General features: G+C 47.9%; 1 protein-coding gene across 2 annotated transcripts in view; it reads left to right on the forward strand.

The window, feature by feature from the left end:
* LOC138565076 (zinc finger protein 182-like) overlaps positions 1-15,691 on the forward strand; it is a 148,382-nt gene extending 132,691 nt beyond the window's left edge. For both annotated transcript variants that reach the window (XM_069642954.1, XM_069642953.1), the window contains exon 4: positions 14,015-15,691. In XM_069642954.1, the coding sequence (XP_069499055.1) occupies positions 14,015-15,030 (1,016 nt within the window). In that variant the 3' untranslated portion in view covers positions 15,031-15,691. The remainder of the gene's footprint in view (positions 1-14,014) is intronic.
* The last annotated feature ends 9,836 nt before the right edge of the window (positions 15,692-25,527 follow it).

The raw sequence follows: 25,527 nt of genomic DNA on the forward strand, positions 1-25,527 counted from the left end.
TGAAACAAACATTTTTCAGGCTTGGCTAAGAGGTGATGTTCCCGCAGTCTTTGTAGAAGACAAGCTCCTATCTTGCCTCAACCCGATACTAGCCGTCCTTTCCTGGTAGAAACGGACGCTTCAAATTATGCTATTGGCGCAGTCCTGAAACAAGAATTAGGAGATAAACTGGAACACCCAAGTGTTTACCTCTCACTAACTCTAACTCCTAGTGAAACACATTATTCAGTCCTGGAAAAAGAATTGTTAGCCATCCGCCAAGCCTTCACTGAATGGCGACATCTACTTTTGGGAGCTAAACATCCAGTTCAGGTCCGTACTGACCACCGGAACCTCTAGATTCTACAGTCTTTGGAGTGTAGGAACAGTCGTCGGGTGCGTTGGGCATATTTCTTTGCCCAGTACCAGTTCCATATCACTCACGTTCCTGGATCACAAAACCTGATCGCCGGCGCCTTATCTCGAAGACCTGACTACGAGCCACTGAAGACAAGGCATATCCTCAGATGTTTTCCCCCATGATCTTTGTGGCCCAGGCAGTCAACCTCCTCGAAGAAATCCAAGCCCAAACCCAATCCTCTGATCTGTGGAAGGACAAGTCCAAAAAAAATCCTTGGAATGTAAAAGTCTGGGAAGGTTATTTGTTCAAAGACATTCTGTTGGTCATCCCTACAAAAAGACTACAACAGAGAATAATGAATCTCTTTCACGATACCCTACACTCCGGACATCGTGGTGTCACCAATACCCTCCGTCTGATACAAAGGCAATTCTGGTGGCCTAGAATGAGACCCGACGTACGGCAGTACATTCAATCCTGTGTTGTCTGAAGCCAAAATAAACACAATAACAAGAAACCAGCGGGCCTTCTACTACAACCTACATTGCCAACTAGGCCTTGGGAGATTATTGCTACGGACTTCATTGTGGAACTGCCACCCTCCCGTGGGTATACCACCATCATGGTTACCATAGACTTGTTCACTCATATGGCTCATTTTACGCCCCTGTGTAAATTACCAACCTCTTCTGAACTAGCAGGAATCTTCCTGGAACACATATTCCGTTTGCATGGACTCCCTTCCAAGATCATTTCGGATCGCGGACCTCAATACATATCACAATTCTGGAAACATCTCTGTCAATGCTTAGGGATCCAACGTGCCCTTTCGTCAGGTTACCACCCTCAAACCAACGGAATCACAGAACGTGTCAATCAAACCCTGGAACAGTATCTTCGATGCTTCGCCACCAAGGTCCAGGATGACTGGTCGCTCCTGATACCCGTGGCTGAATTCGCTTACAATAATTCTGACCATTCGGCACTTAAGATCAGCCCCTTTTATTGCAGTCAAGGATTTCATCCGACGGTCTGACCTTTTGTTCTTCCCCAATCTACACCAGTACCTACAGTTGACTCCTGGATCGAAACCCTTGTCAACATACATAAAGAAGCCAAGGAATTTTTGGAGAAGGCCAGGAAACAGACCAATTGGAATATGAGGTATCTCGGATTTGTGATTCTAGGTATAGAAGGGGCCAGCTTCAATACCTGGTTGAATGGAAAGGATATCCACCTAGCGAAAGAACCTGGAAACCTCTCTCAAACATCAAGGCCCCACGGCTGCTCAGAAGGTTCCACCGCATCCTCCCGGGCAAACCAGGAGGGAAGGGTCTTCGGAGGAGGCATGCTGTCATGAATCGCAGGGTGCGCCCCTTTTGGGCCTCATGGTCCCTGTCACAACGGGCTTATACACATTAATACCTCCAATATGGACATCCAACGCATTCCCTTCTCGCTCCATGCATTGGACGTAACCTTTCTCTATTTCTAGACCACTCCTTCCGCGGCTCCGCACCTCTCAATGCTATTGCAAAGTAGCGACCAGACGTGTGCTCCGTAGCTCGCGGTTCTTCTCCTTTCCACTCCGCTTTCCCTTCCTCGTACCCCCCCCTTCTAGTTCCTCCTGGATTCTAGTTCTAGCGAACTTACCTTGCCTCCTGGATTCCTGGATTCCGCCTCCTGGAAAACTGAACGCATTCTGGATTCGGCAGAGACACGGGCCGCCTTCTTCAAAACCCGATCCATCCGAAAGAAGGTAGCATCCAAGGACACCGGTAAAGAACGGATTCAGGTGAGAAGGGGAAACTCCTTGATACAAGGTCCAGGATGACTGGTCTCTCCTGATACCCGTTGCTGCTTACAACAACTCCGAACACTCAGCTCTACAGACCAGCCCCTTTTATTGTAGCCAGGGGTTCCATCCATCGGTCTTACCCTCGGTTCTTCCTTACCCTACACCAGTACCTACTGTTGACTCCTGGATCGAAACTCTTATCAACATTCACCGGGAGGCTAAAGAACACTTTACAGATTACAGACCAAGAGGTATGCGGATTCCAAGAGAAGACCAGGTCCTTCCTATACGGTCGGTGACCGAGTGTGGTTGTCATCAAAACTACTCCCCCGACACTTGCGACCAAACAAGCTGGATCCCCGCTACTATGGTCCATTTCCCATCAAGGAGATTATCAATCCTATCTCATATCGAATCAAACTACCTGACTCCTGGAAAAGAATTCATCCAGTTTTTCACACATCGCTATTGAAGCCCTACATCCAATCTTCTCGAAAATCCAGTAGACTTCCTCCTCTACTGGTTGACAACCAACTGGAATATGAGGTGTCCCGAATTTGTATAAGCGGGCCATCTTCAATACCTAGAGGAGGGGAAGGGATATCCTCCTAGCGAAAGGACCTGGGAACCCGTTTCAAATATCAAGGCTCCTCGATTGCTTAGAAGATTCCACCTAATACACCCGGGCAAACCTGGAGGGAAAGGCCTTCGGAGGAGGCATGCTGTCATGAACTTCAGATCACGCTCCTTTTGGACCTCCTGGTCCTTGTCTCAACGGGGCTTACATTCCGTACTACTTCCAACATGGCCGTCCAGCGCTGAAGCCCTTGCGCGCTCCATGTGCTGAACGCGGCGTGATCTATTTATAGACCGCGGCTCCGCGCGTCTCAATGCTATTGCAGAGTAGCCCAGATGGGTGTTCGTAGCTCGCGGTATTGTTTCCTTTGTCCCAGTGCTATTACCCGCTCCTGACCCTTACCCCTTCCTGGTTTCGAGCATTTCTAGCCTTTACCAGTCTCCCGGATTCCTGGACTCTGCGCTCCTGGAACTAAACGTAACCTGGAACCAGACGAGTCTCGAGCAGCGCTGTTCAAGACCAGGAGCGTTCGCAAGAAGGCAGCGATCGGAGACACTGGATCCAGGTGAGAAGGGAGGAACTCCTTGACACGCCGACCATCAGGATCAGAAGCCCTCCCCGCAGCCGCAGATGCACCTAGCAACCGGGCACTCTAAATTGAAGGGCGCTACCCCCAATATTCCAAGAACCGTCGAGACGCATCGTAAGAAAGTGTCCCCTGACGACAATGCCCTGGTCCTGCCGAAGACTACACAACCGCAGGCCCAGGCTACGCGTCTCCCTACTGCAGAGGATGTTACCGAAAGCATTGCAAGAATTGTTTCGGCGGACGCTCAGAAGCGACAGTCAAAGGATTCGACGAAGCCCACAGGGAAGCCCAAGGATTCCTCGAAATCCAAAGATAGGCTGAAGGAAATACCGGAACAGTCTGCGAGGCATAAGCAGAAGCGCAGGGACACGTTTTCGGAAGGCGAAGAAGGTATTTCTTCGGCGTTGAGATAAAAATCTCTACGTTTGGCATCAGAGGATCATATACAAGAGCCCTTTCCACCTCTAGACCCATCTAGGTCTTCTGTTTGGACTAGGGATACATTTGAGAGTTGTATGGAGAGGATTGACAGGTTTGTAACCCTCTCAGAGCAATCCACCCCCAAAAGACCACAGGAAGAAGACCTTTTGACCCCTGTGGCTAAATTTCCAAGACTCTTTGATCCCTCTCAGGAAGAGGATGTGTACACTTATGACCTCACTGAGGAAGAAGTTCCTGCAGACAGTCAGGATAATGATCCTTTCATTGACCCTGAGGACATGCATGATCCCACAGAGGGGTTGGGGGGGGAAACACGGATATGGGTAACCCTCAGCCTTGGCAGATCCCCAGATCCTGATGCCCTGTGTTTAGATTCTCCCCAGCCCCTTCCACACATCCAGGCAGGAGCCCAGCTAAGCTGTTCCCTACAAGCAGCAACTTGGTCCTCAAGCCTGCACCCTGCTGGCATCGACTGCAGAATGCACTCCGCGTCTGCCCACCTGCATACCCTGCTAATTCCCAGCTTCACTGCACCATCCCTGCATCCTGGAGGCAGCAGCACTATTAGCTCAAAACCGCTAATACCTGAGGCGAATACGCCATCACCCACGCGGTGCGAGTTACAGCTGATTGTCGCAAAATGGCTGCTGATCAAGGACACACCTTTGTTTACTGGCGTAACTAAGCAACAAACTTCTACTTTATCCAATCCGAGCCGCCGGCAGGCGGACGCCGGCCCTAGTGCAGAAGGCCCGCAGCACAAGGCCCTGTTAACCCCAGTGAGCCCCTTCCACACATCCGGGCAGGAGCCCAGCTCAGCTGCTCCCTACAAGCAGCAACTTGGTCCTCAAGCCCGCACCCTGCTGGCATCGACTGCAGAACGCACTCCGCGTCTGCCCACCTGCATACCCTGCTAAATCCCAGCTTCACTGCACCATCCCTGCATCCTGGAGGCAGCAGCACTATTAGCTCAAAACCGCTAATACCTGAGGCGAATACGCCATCACCCACGCGGTGCGAGTTACAGCTGATTGTCGCAAAATGGCCACCGATCAAGGACACGCCTTTGTTTACTGGCGTAACTAAGCAACAGATTCCTACTTTATCCAATCCGAGCCGCCGGCAGGCGGACGCCGGCCCTACCGCAGAAAACCCACAGCACAAGGCCCTGTTAACCCCAGTGAACCCCGGGGTGCCCTTGGCGACCGCCATCGCATACGTGAGTACAATTCGTCCCACCCTCATGATTGAGCAAAAAGGCCTACTCCCATATCCCCGCCACGCCTTGAGTCCTTTGTCCCCGACTGCCGCACCGCCCAACATTGTTTAAGTCTGTTTGTCTGTTGCCCGAGAACTGCTCCCAATTTTAACTCTCCTACTGCGCCCACGTTGCCCATGAGGTATACATATACGCACCGCTGCTTTCCACACGCAGCCTACCACGAATCCCTGCCACGGCCTCTCACTATGCGCTTCACGCTGAACTAGCCTTCCCCATGCACACTCCCTACCCTGTACTTCTTGTTGCATCTAATCATGCACCTTCTTTTGTACTGTCGCAACCTAAACATGAACTTTGAACGTTGACCACTGTGCCTTATCCTGTTGACTACTGTGCCTATTTTGTTGACCTCTGTTCCTATCCTGTTGACCACTGTGCCTATTCTGTTGAACACTGTGCCTTACTTTGAACGCGCCTACCTGCTGCCCATTGTACCTTGTTCTGATTTTGACTATTTGCCCTTTTTGCCTATCTTGACCCAGCCTGCTCTCTCTCCACCTCAAACTATTCTATTGCCACCAAGTCAACCTCACCCAACTACATCCCGGGTCTCACACTGACCACCCATGGCAAACCTCTAGTTAACCACTCTTACCTTAACGGCTACACTCGCCTTGCTCCACCTCAACAATACCACCCTCCCTAAACCCCGACCACAATCACCCCTAACCCAACATCCCTCACACATCTCGACTATGGTTTTTTTCGAGGCCAAACATATTGACCACCCAAACGGCGCCCTCAGCCCCATAGAATGGATCCACCGATTTGCTGCTCCACCCACTCCTTGGAACCCATGCCCATTGAAAGACAGAAATCTGAGACTCGGCTCTCGGTTCATTACCCCCAAGACACCCGCCAAAAGACACTCCCCTCATCCCACGCACAACCAAGCTCAAGCTAACACCGCACAAATTTTGAACAACACCCAAACAGCCCCCTCAGGCACCTCTGATCAAGGGCGCCCTCATCAATGCCCGCTCCCTGGTCGCCCATGCGCTAGATATCGCAGACTTCATCTCCGCCAACAACCTGCACTTCCTGGCTATCACTGAAACCTAGCTGCACCAAGCAGCAGGCCCAGCTCTATTCCTCGCCATCCCAGAAGGTTACTCAATACTGAGGAAAGACCGGGACATAGGTAAAGGAGGAGGAGTAGCCTTCATCGCCAAAACATCCCTTGGCCTTAGATTAACCCCACCGCCCAGCTTCCGGTCTGCAGAATTTCTGTCAGCCAAGCTTCAACTCTCTGCTACACAAACCATACTGTTAGACCTCCCCTACAGACCCCCAGGCCCCCTCACCACATTTGAGGAAGAGATATCTGACCTCCTGACCACCAATACCAAAACAGGATCTCAAATCATCCTACTAGGCGACCTTAACCTCTGTCTCGGCGATCCAAATGATGCCAATGCGCTCTCCTAGGAAAACACCATTTCCCAACTATGGTTCAAGCTCCGAATCACAGCCCTTACCCACAACAAACGTAGAACCCTGGACTGGTTAGCGGATCTCAACTGCTCCACGGCCATCCTTAAAAACGAGCAAATTGCATGGTCTGACCACCACGCCATCTCCTTCTCCATCCAAGGGAAGTCACAACCAAACACTCCCACCATCATCATCATCCCACAAACCCTCACCAGGAATAACCACAACATCACCTTGCAAAAGCTCCGCCCGCTCATACACAACATCCTTACCCCCGCAAACTACGCCAACCTAGATGCGGAGAAACTTGCTGACCTCTACAACAAAACGCTAGAATCAGCAGTAGATGTCATCGCTCCCATCAAACTCACCAAAGCCAAACCGGCAGCCCACATGAACAAATGGTTCACACCGGAGCTAAAAATCCTCCGTAACTCCAAACGAGCTGCAGAAGCCACCTGGAGAAAAACACCACACCAAACCAATCCAACAAAACACAACTCATGATTGCAGCTACCACCTACAAAACTGCCATCCTCAAGGCCAAAAAAGAGACATATGACAACAGAATTGAGAGCGCCAAATCCAAAACAAAATAGCTTTTCAACATCCTCAGGGAACTCGAATCCCCCTCCCCTCTACACTGGCAGAAACCTGCGTGAAAGATGCAGACTGGTGTGAGAGGATCCAAAAAGCCCTGGCAGACAAAATCACCACGTTACAATCCAAAATCGAACAGAAAAAGCTCAGCCTATCCAAGAAAACCAACCATCCACCACCCCCCACCCTCAAAACACCCACTTGCCCCCCTTTCCCCTTCTCCCCAGTATCCACTAAAGAAGTAGAAAGCATCACCAAGGGCCTCAAACCCTCCAGATGCCAAGGGGACTCATGCCCAGCTCCCATCATCCAGGAAGGCGCCAACAATCTGGCCCCTTTCATAACAGCCCTTATCAATGCATCCTTCAAATCAAGCTCAGTCCCTAGCAGCCTTAAGGAGGCCTGGGTCATGCCACTACTAAAAAAACCTAACCTAGACCCCAATAACCCAACCAACTACAGGCCAATCACCACCGTCCCCTACATCCTAAAGATCTTAGACAGAGTGGCCTACCTGCAAATACAGAAGCACCTGGAAGACAACAACCTCCTGGGTCTCAGACAATCCGGCTTCAGGCCAAGGCACGGAACAGAGTCAGCCCTACTGGACCTAAAAATCCAGATGGACGAGGCAAAGGACAAGGGTTATCTAGCCATTCTCTTACTGCTAGATCTATCAGCAGCCTTTGACCTCGTCGACCATCAGATCCTCACGGAACATCTGACGACCTCAGCGGCCTTCTATAACCAGGCGACTGCCTGGATCCAGTCCTTCCTAGCCAACCGAACCACCCGGGTCTTCTCTCCGGGGGCCTCAGCACTCCCATCCCCATCACCTGTGGCGTCCCTCAAGGCTTGTGCGTCTCGCCGACCCTATACAATATCTTCACTAAGCTATTGTTTGACCGCCTAGATAACCTGGGTGACACATATACAAACTATGCTGACGATACCCAGCTTCTCGTCACCCTATCAGGGTGCTATGATGAGGACTCCACCCTGATCAACAACCTCTACTTGGAGATCCAAGCCTGGATGGCAGAGCACGGCTTATGCCTCAACGACGAGAAAACGGAGCTCCTCCTTGTCGGCTCCCAACCACAGCTAAACAAACTAGACCCCCGTTACGCTTCTATCAACATAGACGGTAACCTAATCACAGTAGCCAAAGAAATTAAAACCCTTGGGGTCTATCTAGACTCTACTCTCTCGCTCAAAAGACAGGTGAACGCCACAGCCTCATCCACAGCTTATACAAATAAGCTTATCAACGCCTACAAACCCTTCCTATCACCCTCCAGTTGCATTACACTAGCCAGAGCGCTAGTGCTCTCAAAAATTGCCTACTGTAATACTCTTTCTCGGCACGTCAGAACGCAATCTGAACAATCTACAGATACTTCAAAATAATGCCCTCAGAGTCGCCCTGAGTATCCCACAACACACCCACATCTGCAGCATCAGACAAGATGCACACTGGCTCCCTGTATGAGACAGAATCACTCTCAGATCCCTCTTCATCGTCCATAAATGCCGCTCCAATGATGCGCCCAAATACCTGGCAGACAAGTTCCACAATCACACATCAACCAGACCAACTAGAACGCCATATTCACACTGCCTATCCGTTCCCAAATTCTCCCTAAAAAAAGCAGGTGGCTCCAGCTTCCCGGTCCTAGCTGCCAAACTATGGAACGCTATGCTGTTGAACCTTAGAGCAGAACCCTCCTTTTGGACTTTTAGAGCCAAAACAAAAACATGGCTTTCCAACAAAAATTCTGCTTAATGTACTTCTTCTCCTCATATCCTTTGTCGACCATCATGTAAACTGGTCTACTGCACTTACTGTTGTTATATCTCAGTCTGTATTGTATGTTTTTACTATGTTGTAACCTTCTCTAAGTCTCCGGCGCCCGGTTACCCCAGGGTTCGGCACGCGGTACAAATAAAGAAACTAAACTAAACTTAGGTCACCCTCCTAAAGAAGCGCGCGTGGCTAAGAAACTCTGGGTTCAAGCCAGAAACTCAAGCATCACTTATTAATAAACCTTTGGAAGAATCCAACCTTATTTGGAAGAGCAGTCAACGAAGCTCTTGAGACTGCAAAGAAAGAGCACTACACCCTTAAGACGCTAGATCAAATCACACAAAAGCCCTCCACAAGGTGAAAAACTGGGTCCAGACGCCTTTTTCGTGGCCAACGCTTCCCTCAAAACCAGTAAACCTCAGGAAATAATTGGTCCTCTCCACAAGGAACCAGTGGATACACCACCCTGTATCCCCAAAGGGGTCAGCATCGTGGAAAGGGAAGGGGCCGGAACTCTACCCCCAGAGGCTCCCGGGCCTCAGGTTCAAAATGACCTGCAAATCCGGGTCCCCTCCCATGCTTTCCCGGTCGGGGGCCGGCTAACATTGTTCCTTCAGGCATGTGAGGGGATAACTACAGACCAGTGGGTGCTGAAGACCGTGGCCCACTGGTACTATATAGAGTTCTGCCCGTCCCCAAAGTTCAGACCTCCACGTGCAAGACGACTGACGCCAGACCTTCTTCAGGAAGTCGAGACACTACAAGAGAAGGGAGCCATAGAGGTTGTACCTCTTTCCCAGGTAAATGAAGGTATTTATTCAGTGTACTTCCTTGTACCCAAAAAGGATCTCACCATGCGCCCTGTATTAGATCTGCACCCAGCGAACTCATTTATAAAGCCACAAACGTTCTCCATGGTCACTCTGCAGGAAGTAATTCCCCTGCTCTCAGAGGGGGATTACATAGCAACACTGGACATGAAAGATGCATACTTTCATATTTCAATGTTGCCAGCGCACGGAAAATACCTCAGATTCAATATACAAGACAAACACTATCAATACAAGGTACTACCCTTCGGCATAGCATCTGCACCAAGGGTATTTACAAAGGTACTAGCAGTGGCAGCAGCACATCTGTACAGGCAATCCATCCCGGTCTATCCTTACCTCGACGACTGGCTCATTACAGGGGACTCTACGAAACATGTCTGTCAACTACCCAAAAAACAATAGATCTTTTATTCAGTCTGGGATTCTCCATCAACGAGAAGAAATCCAGCCTAGACCCCAGTCAAGTCAAGCAGTTCCTAAGGGCTCTAATTCGAACAAAGGACGGCCTCGTCTTCCCCTCCAACGAGAGGGTCCAAAACATGCTGTTTCAAATCCCTCAATATGTAGCCAGTCGAGAGGTGACAGTACGCAAAGCTATGCGGCTGTTGGGAATTATGGCGTCATGTATTTATTTTGTTCCTCACGCGTGCTTGTGCATGCATCCAATGCAGGAGTGGCTCAACAGCCAGTGGTGTCAGGCCAGCGGACAATGGAACGATCTAGTGGTTGTCTCGCCAGCCTTTGTTCTCTCGCTACGGTGGTGGTCGAAGGAGAACCTCTTGAAAGGGAAATCCTTCACCACCCCCGCAATGGAGGCCACTCTAACTACAGACGCTTCTCTCACAGGGTAGGGAGCACACCTGCTTCAACAGACAGCGCTTGGTCATCAGACATAGCATCCAACCACATCAACCTGTTGGAACTGTTAGCGGTATTTCAAGCGCTGAAAGCTTTTCAAACTCAACTTCAGGGAAAGACGGTCCTGATCCTCACAAACAGCACCACGGCCATGTACTATCTGAACAAACAAGGGGGCACTCACTCTCCAGGGCTGTCAAAACTGTCTCAGAACAATGGCCACCGAAGTGGGCTCTCAATCACAACATGTTTCTGCTGTTTCAACATGTTGCAGGGGAACTCCATCTTCTGGCAGACGTACTGAGCAGAAATTTCCCAATACCAGTACAGTACGAATGGTGATTACACAAAGACATCATCTCCAACTTTTTCGTCTCCAACGTTTTCGCAGAATGGGGTTTTCCAGAGATCGACTTGTTTGCAACTCTGGAGAACACTCAATGCCAAGATTACGCCTCCAGGTACCCCCAGAACCATTCCAAGGGGAATGAACTCTGGATAACATGGTCAGGGAAATTTGTTTACGCTTTTCCCCCCGACACCCCTACTCAATAAGATAGTGCACATGATGCACCAGGAACCAGTCACAATGATATTGGTGGCCTCCATGTGGGCCAGCCAACCCTGCGTTCGCTCATCTGATGGAGATGTCTCTATCTACTCCGATGAAACTGCCTTGCCCGTACAACATGTTGTCGCAAGACAAAGGGGAGACACTTCACCCGTGCCCGCATATATTGAACTTAGCGGCCTAGCTCCTGAAGTCATAGAGTTAGGGCACCTGCAACTCCCTCAGAGATGTATGGACATACACAGGAAGGCAAGAAAACCTAACACTCGATATTGCTATTCCAGTAAGTGGAAGCGTTTTGTCATCTGGTGCAACTCTAAGAGCATCAACCCCATTGACTGCTCTCCTACACATATTGTTTTGTACCTGACTAATTTACTTGACTCAGACCTAGGGGGTCATTACGACCCTGGCGCTAAGGGGTTAACGGCGCCGTAAAAGGCTGCGGCACCGTTAACCCCTTAGCACCTTACTAAGAGGTCCCTTTGCAGGACCCGACTTGAACGGCTGGTTTGGACCAGCCGTTAAAGTATGGACCTGCAAAGGGACCTTGATGGCAATTACGGTACCACAATTTGCAGTACCGTAATTGCTGCCTTCCCCATTACCATTGAGCCCTATGGGGCAATAATGGGAATCGGGAAGGGCCATGGAGAATGGGGGAATTACCGCCCCGCCAACCTTGGAATGGGGTGGTAATTTCCCCTTTCTCCATGGCGGACTCCGGCATGGACCATGGTGCTAATAGCACCATGGTTTAGCGCCAGAGTCCTAATGAGGGCCCTAGTCCTTAACTCTCTAAAGGATCACTTAGCTGCACTTTCAGCCTACACTACATCACAACAGAAGGTGTTGTGGTGGAAGATATCAGTTATTAAGGCTTTCATGGAAGAAGTAAAGAGAATTCACCCTCCCATCACTAACCCAGCTGCCGGATGGGACCTGAACGTGGTATTGACTAGACTTATGGGGTCTCCTTTCGAGCCCATGCATAAAGTAAGTCACAAAGATCTCACCTACAAGACTGCCTTTTTAATAGCTATTACTTCCATTAGGAGAGTAAGTGAACTACAAGCGCTCTCAGTTCTAGACCCCTTTGTAACAGTTTACAGAGATAAGGTGGTTCTGCGCACTCAACCTAGGTTTGCGCCTAAATTCATTTCAAAGTTCCATGTGAACCAATCCATAGAACTACCAACGTTCTTTCAGAACCCCTCAAACATGGGAGAAAGAAGCCTGCACACACTGGATGTATGCAGAGCAGTCATGTTTTACATGGAAAGAACTCGACCACTAAAAGACAAATCAGTTTTTCGTTTCAGTGGCAGCAGGTAGAGAAGGAGACCCGGTCTCCAAATCCACTATCTCTAGGTGGATTGTCAAGTGCATCACACTCTGTTACACTCTTGCTAAGAGAGAACTGCCCTTCAAGCCTAGAGCACATTCTACTTGAGGCACTGGGGTTTCCATAGCATTCATTGCAAATGCTCCCCTAGAGTCCATTTGCAAAGCGGCAACCAGGAGTTCTGTACACACCTTTACAAAACACTATTGCCTAGACACTCATTCTAGGTCCGATTCTCAGATGGGACAAGCATTACTAAGACATCTTTCCTCTACTGTTCCTTCTCACAACCCACCCCCAACTCTGGGTACTGCTCGCTAGTCTATGCACAGCATGTGATTCTAAGCAGATTAACGAGCAGCAGAGGACATGCATTACTTACCGTAAAAGCATTTCTGATGATTGTATCTGCTTAGATTCACATGTGCCCACACTTCCTCTCCTCTCGGGTGGAAGGAACATAGACGTCTTACTACTTTCTCTCTTTTCTGTACTTGCTCACGATGGTCATAGGCTCCCTCACGGCAGAAAAAATACAATCGGAGGGACCTCGACACGTGAGGGATTTTGGGTACACTACACTACACGTCACGTTAGGGTTAGTGTTACAGACACGCCCATGTCGACGTCCCCTTTCGATTCTCAAAAGACAAGATGCAATACTCTGCGGTTACCACTGGATGTTGGACTATATGCACAGAATGTGAATCTAAGCAGATACAATCATCAGAAATGCTTTTACGGTAAGTAATGAATGTTTTATCGTTGCGCCTTCAAACACTTGGATATAGGCGCTTTATAAATGCCATATCATATCATATAATTTCCGTTCATCGTGTAGTGAATCTAGGACAAATGCTCAAATAATGGGACATCTAAAAAGAGTGCAGTCATTATTTGCACATCCCACTACACCTGTTCCCAACGGGCGCGAGGGAATGTGCCTAATTAATGTGCATTTGAAACCGTATCCCATTTGTTAAGATGGGATGTGCTTTGAAATGCCCAGAAATGGTCACTGATTTGCTCAGTGGGTGAAAATGGGCACAGCTAAGATGCGCCAATTCCGGTGCCCTCCGTGAATTGTGCTGCAAGTGATAACATGCACCAACGCATCTAGAATCTGGCCCCTAGATATCCAATGGGATTCATTGATCTCTTCTTCTCTTCTTTACCTTGCCTAAGGGCCTTCATTTATGAAACTCTTTCCTACTCTTACGTCACATTTGCGTTCTATTATGCACTCTCTCAATCCTCATGCTGTTGGACCCACATAAGAATGGTTGCCTTGATAGTCTAAACAGTGAACAAGTAATGCAATGCTTCAACCTGAATCAATGTCTTGCGGAATAGGGGTACCCCTCTTAATCACGCCTGGTGAACCTGGGAAAGGTCTTAATATATGTTTTGCATTTTGTGTGCACTTTCCTCGTTCTTTTATAGCAAAATCAGGGAACATCTGAAGTAAATGTCATTCAGTAACTGTGAGGGGATGTGATGGCGGAAAATAATAACTGGAACTTCTGCTTCTTTCCACAGAAAATGGGACACATTTCAAAAGCAAAAACCTGAAATTAAACCTTAGAAGATGGGATATCCCGAGGAAGAAGGGACATCGCTCAGAAGATGGACAAGACCTGCCCACTGAAGCTACACAGACATTATCATCATCATCATCCCAGGACAGCCAGATATGTACAGAATGTGGGGAAAGTTTCAGGGACCCGGAAAGCTTCCTAATGCACCAGAGCTGTCACAAAATACTCCATGAATGCAGTTACTGCGAGAAGAGCTTTGTCCAGCGCTCCGAACTCGTGACACATCTGAAAATCCACGAGAAGGAGCAAGAGTTTGGCTGCATTGTCTGTGACAAAAGCTTCACTAACCGGCACAGTCTAGCCAATCACATGAGAACCCACAAAGGCGAGAAACTCTATAAGTGTACTGAGTGTGAAGCAGGCTTTACTCAGCGGTTACACCTGCGCAGGCATCAGAAGATCCATACTGTGGAGAATTCCTATGAGTGTACAGAGCATTGTAAGGACTTGAGCCCAACTTCACACCTGAAGATGCATCAGAGATCCCAAAGGAGGGAGGGACCATACCAGTGTACACTGTGTGAGAAAGCCTTCTCTCGGATGTCAGGTCTCTCTGAGCATCAGAGAATCCATACCGGTGAAAAGCCCTACGAGTGCTCCGAATGTGGTAAACATTTTATTAGGATGTCACATCTGAAGCAGCATCTGAGATCCCATATGGGAGAGACACCATACCAGTGCACGGAGTGTAAGAAAACCTTCACTCGATTGTCTGGCCTGTACGAGCATCAGAGAATCCATAATGGGGAGAAGCCCTATAGGTGCACAGAATGTGGTAATCATTTTAATCGTGCATCCCACCTGAAGAGACATCAGAGGATACATTCTGGAGAGAAACCCTACAAGTGCTCAGAGTGTGGTAAGCAGTTCAATCAGACATCAAACCTAAGGACACATCAGCGATCCCACGCAGGTGGGTTGCTGCAGGGTAGTTGCAACAGTACTGAACTTTTATAATCGTTACCGTCTCTGCTGTGGTATATATTATCTCTCTTGCTGCTCTACCATTAATGCTCAGTATATCAGCAGAGAAGTCGCTCCGGCGATGGCCCCCTTAATGCACATCCACAACTGGAAATATGTAGAGATCTGCCACTGTACTTTATTCCTCTGTTCTGGTTTTTGCCCTTTTCAAACTTCCTGTATGGTGCCACGGCAGCCGCTAAAGTGACATTGTCCAAGTCACAGAAACAACAGGGTTGGAAACCCTGCATTGGACACTTGAAGATGAAATAGAGTCGACCAATTCTCTACTGTGTCTAGAGCAGAACATTATAATAACCGAACATTGCTGAGAAATGACCTTAGTTCCTCTTGTTCACTATGAGCAAAAACATCAAACTGGCACATATTAATGCTGGGAGAATAAGCAGCAGCAGCAGCAACTGCAAAACAACCAGTAAATGTACAACCAGAAACAAGAGCAGGAACAGAGGGACTGCAAGTGTTGTGCAAAATAAAAGTACAGCAAAACCTGAATGCTGATGAGTTGTGGCGGATTGTGAGGTGAACCAAGCAAAGACTTCCCCTTCTCTAGGGCTCAGAATTAGCACTCACCACTAGCCATTGGCTGGTGACAATTGACCCCTGACTAGTAATAAATTGTGTTCTATGTGTATATGTAGAATTGAGGTGGCAAGTAACTTTTTATGGCAGGCTGTTAACCCTGCTCTTTCATTCCCAGTGGTTTTAGGACAAGCGTGGCCTTCTTCCAGTCCCAAATGTAATATTTTTAAATGGTGCTTTTTTCCAGCAGTTTTCCAAAGAAATGGACCAAACAAACATATTTTACTGGCTGTTTTCAAGCCACTCCTGAAACATTCCAATGCATCAGTATCTGGCTGTAATAATTCTGGCATCCCAGGAGAGTTTGGAGGTGGGAGGGGTAGAGGGTGGGGATGTAGAACTCCCCACACAATATTGAAGCAATGTGTTGGATTGTGCATTTAATGGTAGCATTGGACCTCTCCATCCACTTCTCCTCCCACATGAATGTTTCCCCCTCCTGCCCTTGCATGTAGAATGTCTGTCATGGTTTATTGATATTGATACTGTATTTCTAGTGTGCTCATTCACAAGCGTTTGCTGATGGGAATCTATGTGAGGGAGTTATGCTGGGACACAATGCATACAGTCTGGCCCCAGACTTATATGCAGTAATATTATGAGGGGCACGAAGGCTGCTTGAGTGTATGGTCCTGGTCACCCCATCTGCTGCCAACATGACAGCTGGGTGCTGATGCTCTGTGATGTGGACCAGCAGCTTTGCTAAAAGAGAATCGGGTGCAGTGGAGCGAGACCATCAGCACCCCAACGAGGAAGCCTGGTGTGCTCTGCTGAAATGTCTGCCGCTGGCCTGGCAACATTCTGCGGATGGAGGCCTCCTCTCAAAACCCTTACTGTGCAGCAGGGAGAGGAGGATAGACCCTTGCTGATACATCAACCTGCAGGTAGGTATTTATCTGTTGTCACAGGATGAAGAGAACTATGGTAATCATTAGTCACAGATACAGCCTTGTGATTAATCCTTCATAGAGTTTCCCCTGCAGTGGGGCTTTTTAGCTCCTAATAACATGCTGTTACATATATAGTCAATGATTGGCAGATTGCGTGACAGCCGTCACCGGAGGGCATCTGAGGGTATGACTACCTGTGGCTTACTGCCAATGCCGCATTGGAGAGCAATTAATTCTGAATTCTGGAAGAGTGTGTGGGAGACTGCTGGTGACACCTACCCTGCCCATTGGTGGACACAGCTCGGCATTGCTGGTCAAAGGTAGGTCATCCAAGAGGACAAGAATGGGGGGCTTTGGTGAAATTGAAGCCTCTGCTGTGCTGCTCTCCGAAACTCAATCTGAGCCGAGAAACACCATGTGATCAACGTTCAGCACTCAGTATGGGGGAGTTTGGGGCTTTCCTCATCACCTTTAAGGTTTCGTGCATATCCTTCCTCAAATATGACATACATTCATTGGTAGGATATTAATGGCCAAAGTGAAAGAGTGAACAAAGATAAGAACAGCATTCCATCTTGCAAGCAAATGTGCAGATGGGCCTTTAATCACTTCAACCCAAGCAGGCCCACCACTTAAGAAGTGAGTGCACGTTTGTATGTAAAGCAAGTTTATTGTACAATTGTCCGGGGTGGAGCTAGATGACACTGTAGAGTCAAACTAACCCAAGCCTCACTGAACCACATAAGTTGACACATTATATACATATATGCAACAGTTAAAACACTACCATATATTGTATTACAATCCACCCCCACATGTGATTAGTTAAAGCCTATACAAAAAAATGCAATCTTTCTCCAACTCCCCCATTCCCATTGGTTGCAGTTATCTTAACTTCCATCTTCAGTTCATGTGTACAACACACCCCTTTTTAGGATTGTGGCAGGTCATGACATTATCCCAAAGTTACACATCCACATACAAACATAATCTATACAAGTCACAGCTGGTCTGAGACCTCCTGGCCCTAAATGTAATTGCACATGGTTTGCAGGAATACTTCAATTAACATAAGGAGAAGAAGAGTAAACAGGTTCCCTTTGCACTGACGATACTCATCTCACCCCATCCCCCGGCTTACTGGCCGCTCCGGAACACATGCTAATATAAATGACTACCAATTCAGCATGATATATGATATGATAGTTTATTTATATAGCGCCTATACACAATGGGGGTCATTATGAGGTAGGTGGTAAGGGATTACCAGCACTGGTAAGGACACCGGTGCCGGTAATCCCTTACCACCGTATTCCGAGGTTCCTTAGCGGGTCCCTTCCTTAACGCCTGGTTTTACCAGGCGTTATGGAAGGGACCCATTAAGGGACTTCACAGCTAATAACCGTACCGCAAATTGCGGTACCGTTATTAGCTCCATCCCCATTCCCATTGAGCCCTATGAGGGCTCGAATGGGAATGGGGAATGGTTCCCTGAATGGGGACTTACCAGGTCCTCCAAGGTTGGAATGACCCGGTAAGTCCCTATTTCGAGAACCCGGACCCAGAATGCAGTAAGGGGATAGCCCTGGTGCTAATAGCACCATGGCTACCTCCTACCTTGTAATGACCACCAATGTGTTTCAAAGCGCTTCACAGTAAGGGAGGGAACAAGGGAAAATACAATGGCATTCTTCCAGGCCATGAACAAGAAGAATGTGAAATGAACTATCGTACTCGGCCTGACGACATTTCAGATAGTGCTGGAGGGGGTGGGGCATCTGAAGGGAGGGGGGGAAGAGACAAACCTTTGTTGCTATCATACTAGGTCCAGGGACAATTCTGATAGAGTAAGTGCATAGAAAAAGGTAAAGGAGGGCGGGAAGAGAGAGTGAGAAGGGAGAGGAGGAGAAAACAGAGAATAAAACAGCAATGTTCAGCCAGTGGGTCTGCATCACTGTTCTCATCTGGGGCTGTTCAGGGCACATCCTGAGCAAACAATCTAAACCCAGGAGTATCAGTCACTCTGGCCTCGAGCGGCACTTCGCCCCGAGTTTAGTGTTGTTCAAACGGAAATGGCAGTATCCCCCTGAGCAATAAATCACTAACTCCCATGCACTTAAAAAGATTGCACCTTCCTTCTGCGATGCATGCCAAGCAACAAAATACCTGGCCGATTTGTTGGCTGACCATCCGCTCGGTTAATCATTACTTCTCCTTTGGCCTCTAACCCTGCAAAACCATTTGTTCACAGTCGCTCCAAATGTACCTCGTGAAGTTCTGACAGCAGAATGTAACAATTTTATCAAAAAGAACCTACTACATGTAGGATTATAAAATCCCCATGTATCTATCTCAGTGTGCATATGCATGCAGGTTTAATAACTACTGTCTCTTCTTCACAGGGCATTTTCCATGACAAAGTCCCCTTCCTTGCTTGCGCATTATGAAACTACTTGCTGCCCAGCTTCTAGGGACTTCGTAGCACCCCATATGTAGATCGTGTTCATATTTCATTGGCAATTTTGACATTTATCTTGCTGCGTGCGTGCAAATCTAATATTCATCAACTTGAAAACAAAGTAACCCTTTAAAGTAACACATCCCATTCACATTAACTATGTTGGATGCATATAATATTGCAACATCGTGCCAAATTTGACGCACCCTCAGTCACAAATATGGCGCGCACAACATGAACCCCTCTTTCTCAGTGGGACCTTTCCTGACCACCCCAACATTCCCCCCTTTAGCTAATACTTTAATAAACCAAATTCTTGTTCCTTAAAACCATCTCTGGCAAAAACCCTACAATCATCTCTCACATTGGTCCCAGTATGGGCATACTCCTCCGCTGAACAACCCAATCTCGTCCCAACACCATTTCCGCAATCTACCCGCTGCTCCACAAAACTATCCCAAATTGGTGGAGGACACAAGATGGCTTCCCATGTGATTTGAAATGGTAGCGCTTACAACTTTGGAGAGGGTCACAGTCATCATGGCAGCTGCTTTCGGTACCTGGGCAAATATTAGCGGTAGATGAACAGTGTGAGTGGTCAGTGATTGAGGCTGCCTATCTAAACAAGTAGGTTTTTAACATCTTTCTAAACAATCCCAAGGACTGACATGCTCTACTTTCCAATGGAAGCTGGTTCCACAATTTAGGACCAAACACTCCAAATATCCTGTCCCCTGTGGAGACCAATTTGGAGCGTGGTACGCTAACCAGTAGTTTGTCTCCAGAGCGTAAATCTCTACTTGGGTGATACAAAAGAATCTTTGCAGTAAGATAATCTGGGGCTAGCCCATTGAGGCACTTATACATCAGGCAGGTCACTTTGAACTTAATTTGATCGTCCACCATTAACCAATGAAGGGATCTACGCAGGACAGATACATGGTCCCTCTTCCTCAGACATAAAATCAAACTGATTGCCGTGTTCTGGGCCTTCTGAAGTCTGGTAGCTTGCTTTGCTGAATCCCTGCCATCAGACTATTGCAGTAATCAAGGTGTGTGTTGGCCATTGCCCCCACTGCATGATCTCCGACTGGAATAAACAGGCAGACATTCCGCAGCATCCACAATGAATATTATACTGCCTTAACCTTGGCCCCTACCTGTGCTTCACAGCCCAGGTTCCCTTGCCATATACAACCAAGATTTTTAATTTTCCTGGCAAACTGAAGTTCCTGACCCAAAATCAGAGGGGGGTGGGGGCCTGTCTCTCAGCTGTCATTTTCCCCAAGAACAACATCATAAGGTAACAATGAAAAGGGCAATAATTGGCATTAGGATATTTACAGCTTAACAGGTCTCCTCCAGGACGGTACCCAAGAAAAAAGAAAGTCCAACCAAGGGCCATTTGTTATTCCTGACTCGTTCTCCATAATCACTCTGAGCTTGTGCAAGGTGGCAATAGTATGAGTCAAGGACCCATTCTCTGAATCATTAAGAGGCACAAACAGGAAACACATGCTCCCTATCTTCTGGCAGACCCTTCCCTCCATAGCTGTTCGAAGGTCAAGGATATACCTGTCCTGTAAGACTATGAGTCTCAGGGCCCGCAGTTCTTCCTTTATGGCACTGAAAGCTGATTCTGAAGAATTGAAAAATAGTAAAGGTTTGTACAGTGTCACCTGGAGCTACTTGACATTTGCTGCAATGTAGACGCTAGGTGCCAGGAGGGAAGAGAAGACATTTCCTGTGCAACTAAACAACCGATACTGTTCAGGAATGTCCATCAAAACTTTTGATGATACCGCCAAGAGGTATTTGAGCCTCTTGGTCCATCGCAATAGTCCCTCCTTTCCATGATCTGACAGAGTCATTGAAGTGTCGATGTATGATGATACAGGGGACACAAGGGGCACGGGACAAAGGGAACATGTATGTGGCACTGAGCATCAGGCAGGCAAGGATCAAATGTTCTTCAGGAATAACAAGGACAGTCACATGTAACGTGGTGAAACTGCACAAACCGCGCCCAGCTGGAGGCAACTGCCTGTAGGCGTACGATCTGCAAGTCCATAAAATGTCTAGAAGCATAGCGGTACTTACGGCCAAGTTGGCGAAGTGTGCGGCTGCAGTTCCCATTTGTGCCAACAGGCACTGTACCATCGCCCTTAAAACACAGAAGAAAATGAGTATGCATCTGTAGCGTAACAGGTTTTTCTGGCTCCCTGAGCCATGTCAGATGTAAATATTTCTGCCACACATTTTCACATGCTTAGTTTGCACGTGCCACCCCTTCTTCTGAGAATCCCTTCATCCCAAAAATTGGAATGCCCTGCCAACATCACTAAGGAATGAAAAAACATACACCTCCTTTCGCAAAAACCTAAAAACCGTTCTATTCTGCTAATTGTCTCTAACCAACATGTACAGTTAAGCTTGCACTGTAACCACAGCAAGCATAAACGCTTGGACCACTCGGTCCCTTACCACCTGTCACTTTACTAATGCTACCTACTGTTTCATCCTACCTATGTTAAGCTCAAGCCTTTGTATGTTAAGCTCAAGCCTCCTGTAACAGCACCACGATGCCTCAGGGCAGCTCTGTGCGCTTTATAAATGCAAATAAATTTTAAAAAATCCCCACAGCTCTGCGACTCTTCACCCCTTGCTCGGTAAGGGACTCATGGTGGCAACAGTAATAAGACAACAGACACAGGTGATCACAGTTCAAGAGCGTTTATTAACTTAAAGTGGGTGAGATAAAAGCCTAATCTAAATCTAAGATGGGAGCAAGCTACGACCATCAAATAATAATAAGGCAGTCCTAGGGCCATCTTGTCAAATAAAAGGACCTATACTAAAAAAAGAAAACATTGCCTATCCTTACAACTAAGTTACAAAAAGAGTGTGGGATAGTGGTCACATGAAAAGAAAGAAGTGTTCACAAATGATAAATCAGGATGTTCTAGCAAGGGGTCTCCCTTCCCCACTTTTTTAGCACAGGACAAGGTGGGACTCCTGAGCACAGCACACTCTCAGGCTTTTCCAGCATGAGGCTACAGTGCCATTCCACTGAAATCAGGACCTTCGGTGGTTAAGTCTCTTTTCTACCAGGAGGACCTGATATGTTCAAAATAACAAAACAAAAAGTTCCTTTCCGTATTTCACCTCTGGATCCCCCTCTTCCGGGCTCAGACCCCTCTTGAATGGCTGCCTCCCTCCATCGGGTTCACTACGGCTTATATTCCAAAGATTTCACCTGGTGCATTCACAAGTCTCAATGTCTCTTTAAACAATCGACTGCGGACCTTCCTCCGTCGGGTTCACTCTTGTCACCACAATGTTCATTGGGGCATCCTGCTTCACCCTGTTCTGCAGGCATCCCTCGGCCAGGTTTACGTTTGACATTCACACAGTTCCTTCTACTTTCTCACAATACAGTATTTATTTCCCTCAGCTTTCCAATTACTTGCCGGCCAAAGACTTTCGACTGTGCAGGGTGTTTTACTCAACCCCTATATGACCACTTTGACCTTTTCCTTGCGGCTCTCCTAATGCCTTCTGGTATCAGTAGTTTCTACAATAGGGGGAATCAGCCAGAGTCTTCCGAGTAATCACCCATGTGGCGCAAGACCCCCCTGGATCTGACCTTTCCCCTGCTGTGTTAACAGTTCTTTATGTACAGTTCAAGGGATGTCTCTTCACACTTTCGCCGCTCACAACCTTCTTTTGACACGGTCCGGTTTCACACAGTTTGCTTTGACTCACTGGCTGTATTGAAGGCTTTGTTTGCGTCTTTTTGTTCACTACTGGGTCTCCCTCTTCTGGGCTCAAACCCTTCTTAATGTTCCTCGTTCTCCCTCAGCCGGGTTCGAGTCTTCTCTTTTGCAGCACAGTCAATGTTCCTCAAGGGTCTCCCTTGGCCAGATTCAGACCCCTTTCAGTAAGAAAGCTTTCCTCTGCTGGGCTTGTGCCGCCTTCCAAAGTTCACAATTTCAACAAAAAGGTTTTGGCACTTTCACCCCACTTCGTTGCTCCCCCGAAATGGCATTGTCTGTCATTGGGAGGTCAGGGTCTCTTGCTCTGCCCCTCAGAGGCCTGGGTTGCCTGCCTGGCCCAGGGGAGGAGTTTAACTGTTGGTACTGCCAGGCAACCCGATCTGCCCCTGGTCTTGCCTTCTGGAGGTACAGTTTCCTCCTCCACACTGCATTCTCCTCTCTGGTAGCAGGGCCAGTGTTTGGGTGGTTTTCTTCACCTCTTCCAGGTCTCCCAGGGTCTCTGCAGCTCACTAGGGCTTTCTCCTTTCTTTCCTTCTCTCCGGCACCTTCCAGCATCCCCGACTCACTCACAATGCTGATTTTGGCTGCTGCTTTTATACTCCCAGCTAGAGTTGATTGGAGTCAGGTGTGAGTAGTTGTCCCTCTCTGCCTGACCTCATTATCGGGACAACATGGAGACTGCTGATAGGAATCCATTGCCCATTGATTCCTATGGGTAATCCTCATGACTCGCATCTGCCATTTCCTTGTCCCAGTCCTTGTGGATTTCAATAGGGGACTGGATAGGAGATATCCCCTGGGTGTTGGTTTACATCCCCCTTGATATTCTAAGAGAAGAAGGGGATTATGGGAGTTGTAGTGTTGTGGAGAGGAAAAATGTGTATTGGGGTTTAGAGATAATCTTGAGTTCCCCTGTTGTTTTCTCCTTCTTTTCCATAAGGGAAGGTACTGGGGGAATGGATTTTGGTGGCAATATCCCATAAAGGCTGCTGGGGTATCGGGTAGGGGTGCATCAGAAAAATGGGGAGTACCGCGTCTCGCCCAAAGGGGCTCTTCTCGCAGTCTCCCCCTGCCCAGGTAATCCTCCCTCGCTCGTCCGCCCCCAGGTTTGGTATCCAAGGGCGATGGCCCTCCCCTGGCCACCTGAACAAAGGATCCCCAGGAAAAACCTGGGAAAAACGCCTCAGGTTTCTCATAGCTCCCATCGGTTATTGGTGATAATAGCCCCTTTTGGACTCTTTACGTACACCTGACATTCTTTTGCTCTTTACGTTTTGTAGCTGAACATTCTTTGTCAACGGGTAAAAAAGATGCTGTGAATGATTTCCCATGGAACTGCCTCGGACCCTGTACAAAGCTAGGTGCACTTGACAAGTTTGTCTGCTAACTCTGCTTCATCCAGGATAAACATCCTAGGGACGCCAGAAGCAGGGGGAATGAGAGACCAGATGTAGCAAAATCCTACAGATCTCTCTCTCCCAACTCTCCTCATGTAACTATACCATACATTATCTGCTGCAAAACCATGTGCATCTACTAAGCGGTCTACATTTTCATCATCCTCACTGTTCAGGAAATCAGCATCAACATTACTTCAATGACTTCACTAATATGTCATCACATTTTATGATTCTTGATAAATGTAAACCATTCACATCCATACTGTCGGCCATCTTTGAACATGATGACAAAACATATTGATTCCTAGTTTTTAGAGGCATCCCCCATTTTCCACTGAAATAAACTGTGAATCCTTAGAGCATTCTTAACTTTGTGTCTGCTCCTGTGCCGGTGGAGGAGTAGCGGTATCCCTTCGTACGTCGCTGATATGGACCTGTAAAGATACCGGTGGGGGTGCCTGTACTTCCGTTCTCTTTATGGTAGAGGAGAGGCACAGAGGACCCCATTCAAGATTCTCTATAAGGTAGCAATGGACGAGCAATCAAGGCCTAGCTTCTCAGGAGGTAATACAGGCTGGTTCTTAAGTACAGTGTAGTCCCTGAACCCTCACAAAGGAATGTCTGCACACTGTGTTACTGAAAACACAGTCTTTATATAATTAATATTCAAAGGTATGTACACGATCACAATAACGCACTTTGTACTCGGGGATCAACAATGATAAATATATACAATTCTAAAGTGGTACAACCAATGTTATCAAATCTCATTAAAGTGCATCAACTGTACGGTTAAAATGTCACACAGATCAATAACGAGGAAACCAGCAATAGAGATAGGAAGGAAAGCAAGGTGGTTGAAGCAATAGGCAGAATACTGGCCCCCTACTGATAGACACAGTTCTGTGTGGAGATCCCCCCCCCCACCTGGGCGACCTGTAAAATAAATATATATAGCACAAGCCCAGTCCATATATTGTTCAATAGTCTTATTTCCTCCTATAATGTTTTAACCCCCCAATGTACCTGGTGGAGTAGAGTTCTTCGAAGACGCGTCGAAGGATCCTTCTTGAGTGACTCCCTTTAAAGCAGGAGCCACGGATCGTCGAGAGGCGTCGAAGATGGTGAACTTGGCGTCGATGAGAAGTTCAAGGGTGCCGAGACCACTGCGTCGATCCAGGTGGTGCTCGTCAGCGACGTCCTGCGAGGATGAGGTGTGCGGGGCACCTCGGTGATTGATTGTTCAGAACCGCAAACAGTTTCAGAAGGACTGTGGCCCAGCAAGGGCGTCGAGTCGTCGAAGTCTTTGTGACCTTCAGGTGGCGGGAAACCCACCGGCGGATTCTCCTCTGCGCGTTAGTCGT

This window comes from Ambystoma mexicanum, chromosome 1p (genome assembly GCF_040938575.1).
Source record: "Ambystoma mexicanum isolate Mex_15411 chromosome 1p, UKY_AmexF1_1, whole genome shotgun sequence".
Taxonomy (NCBI): Eukaryota; Metazoa; Chordata; class Amphibia; order Caudata; family Ambystomatidae; genus Ambystoma; species Ambystoma mexicanum.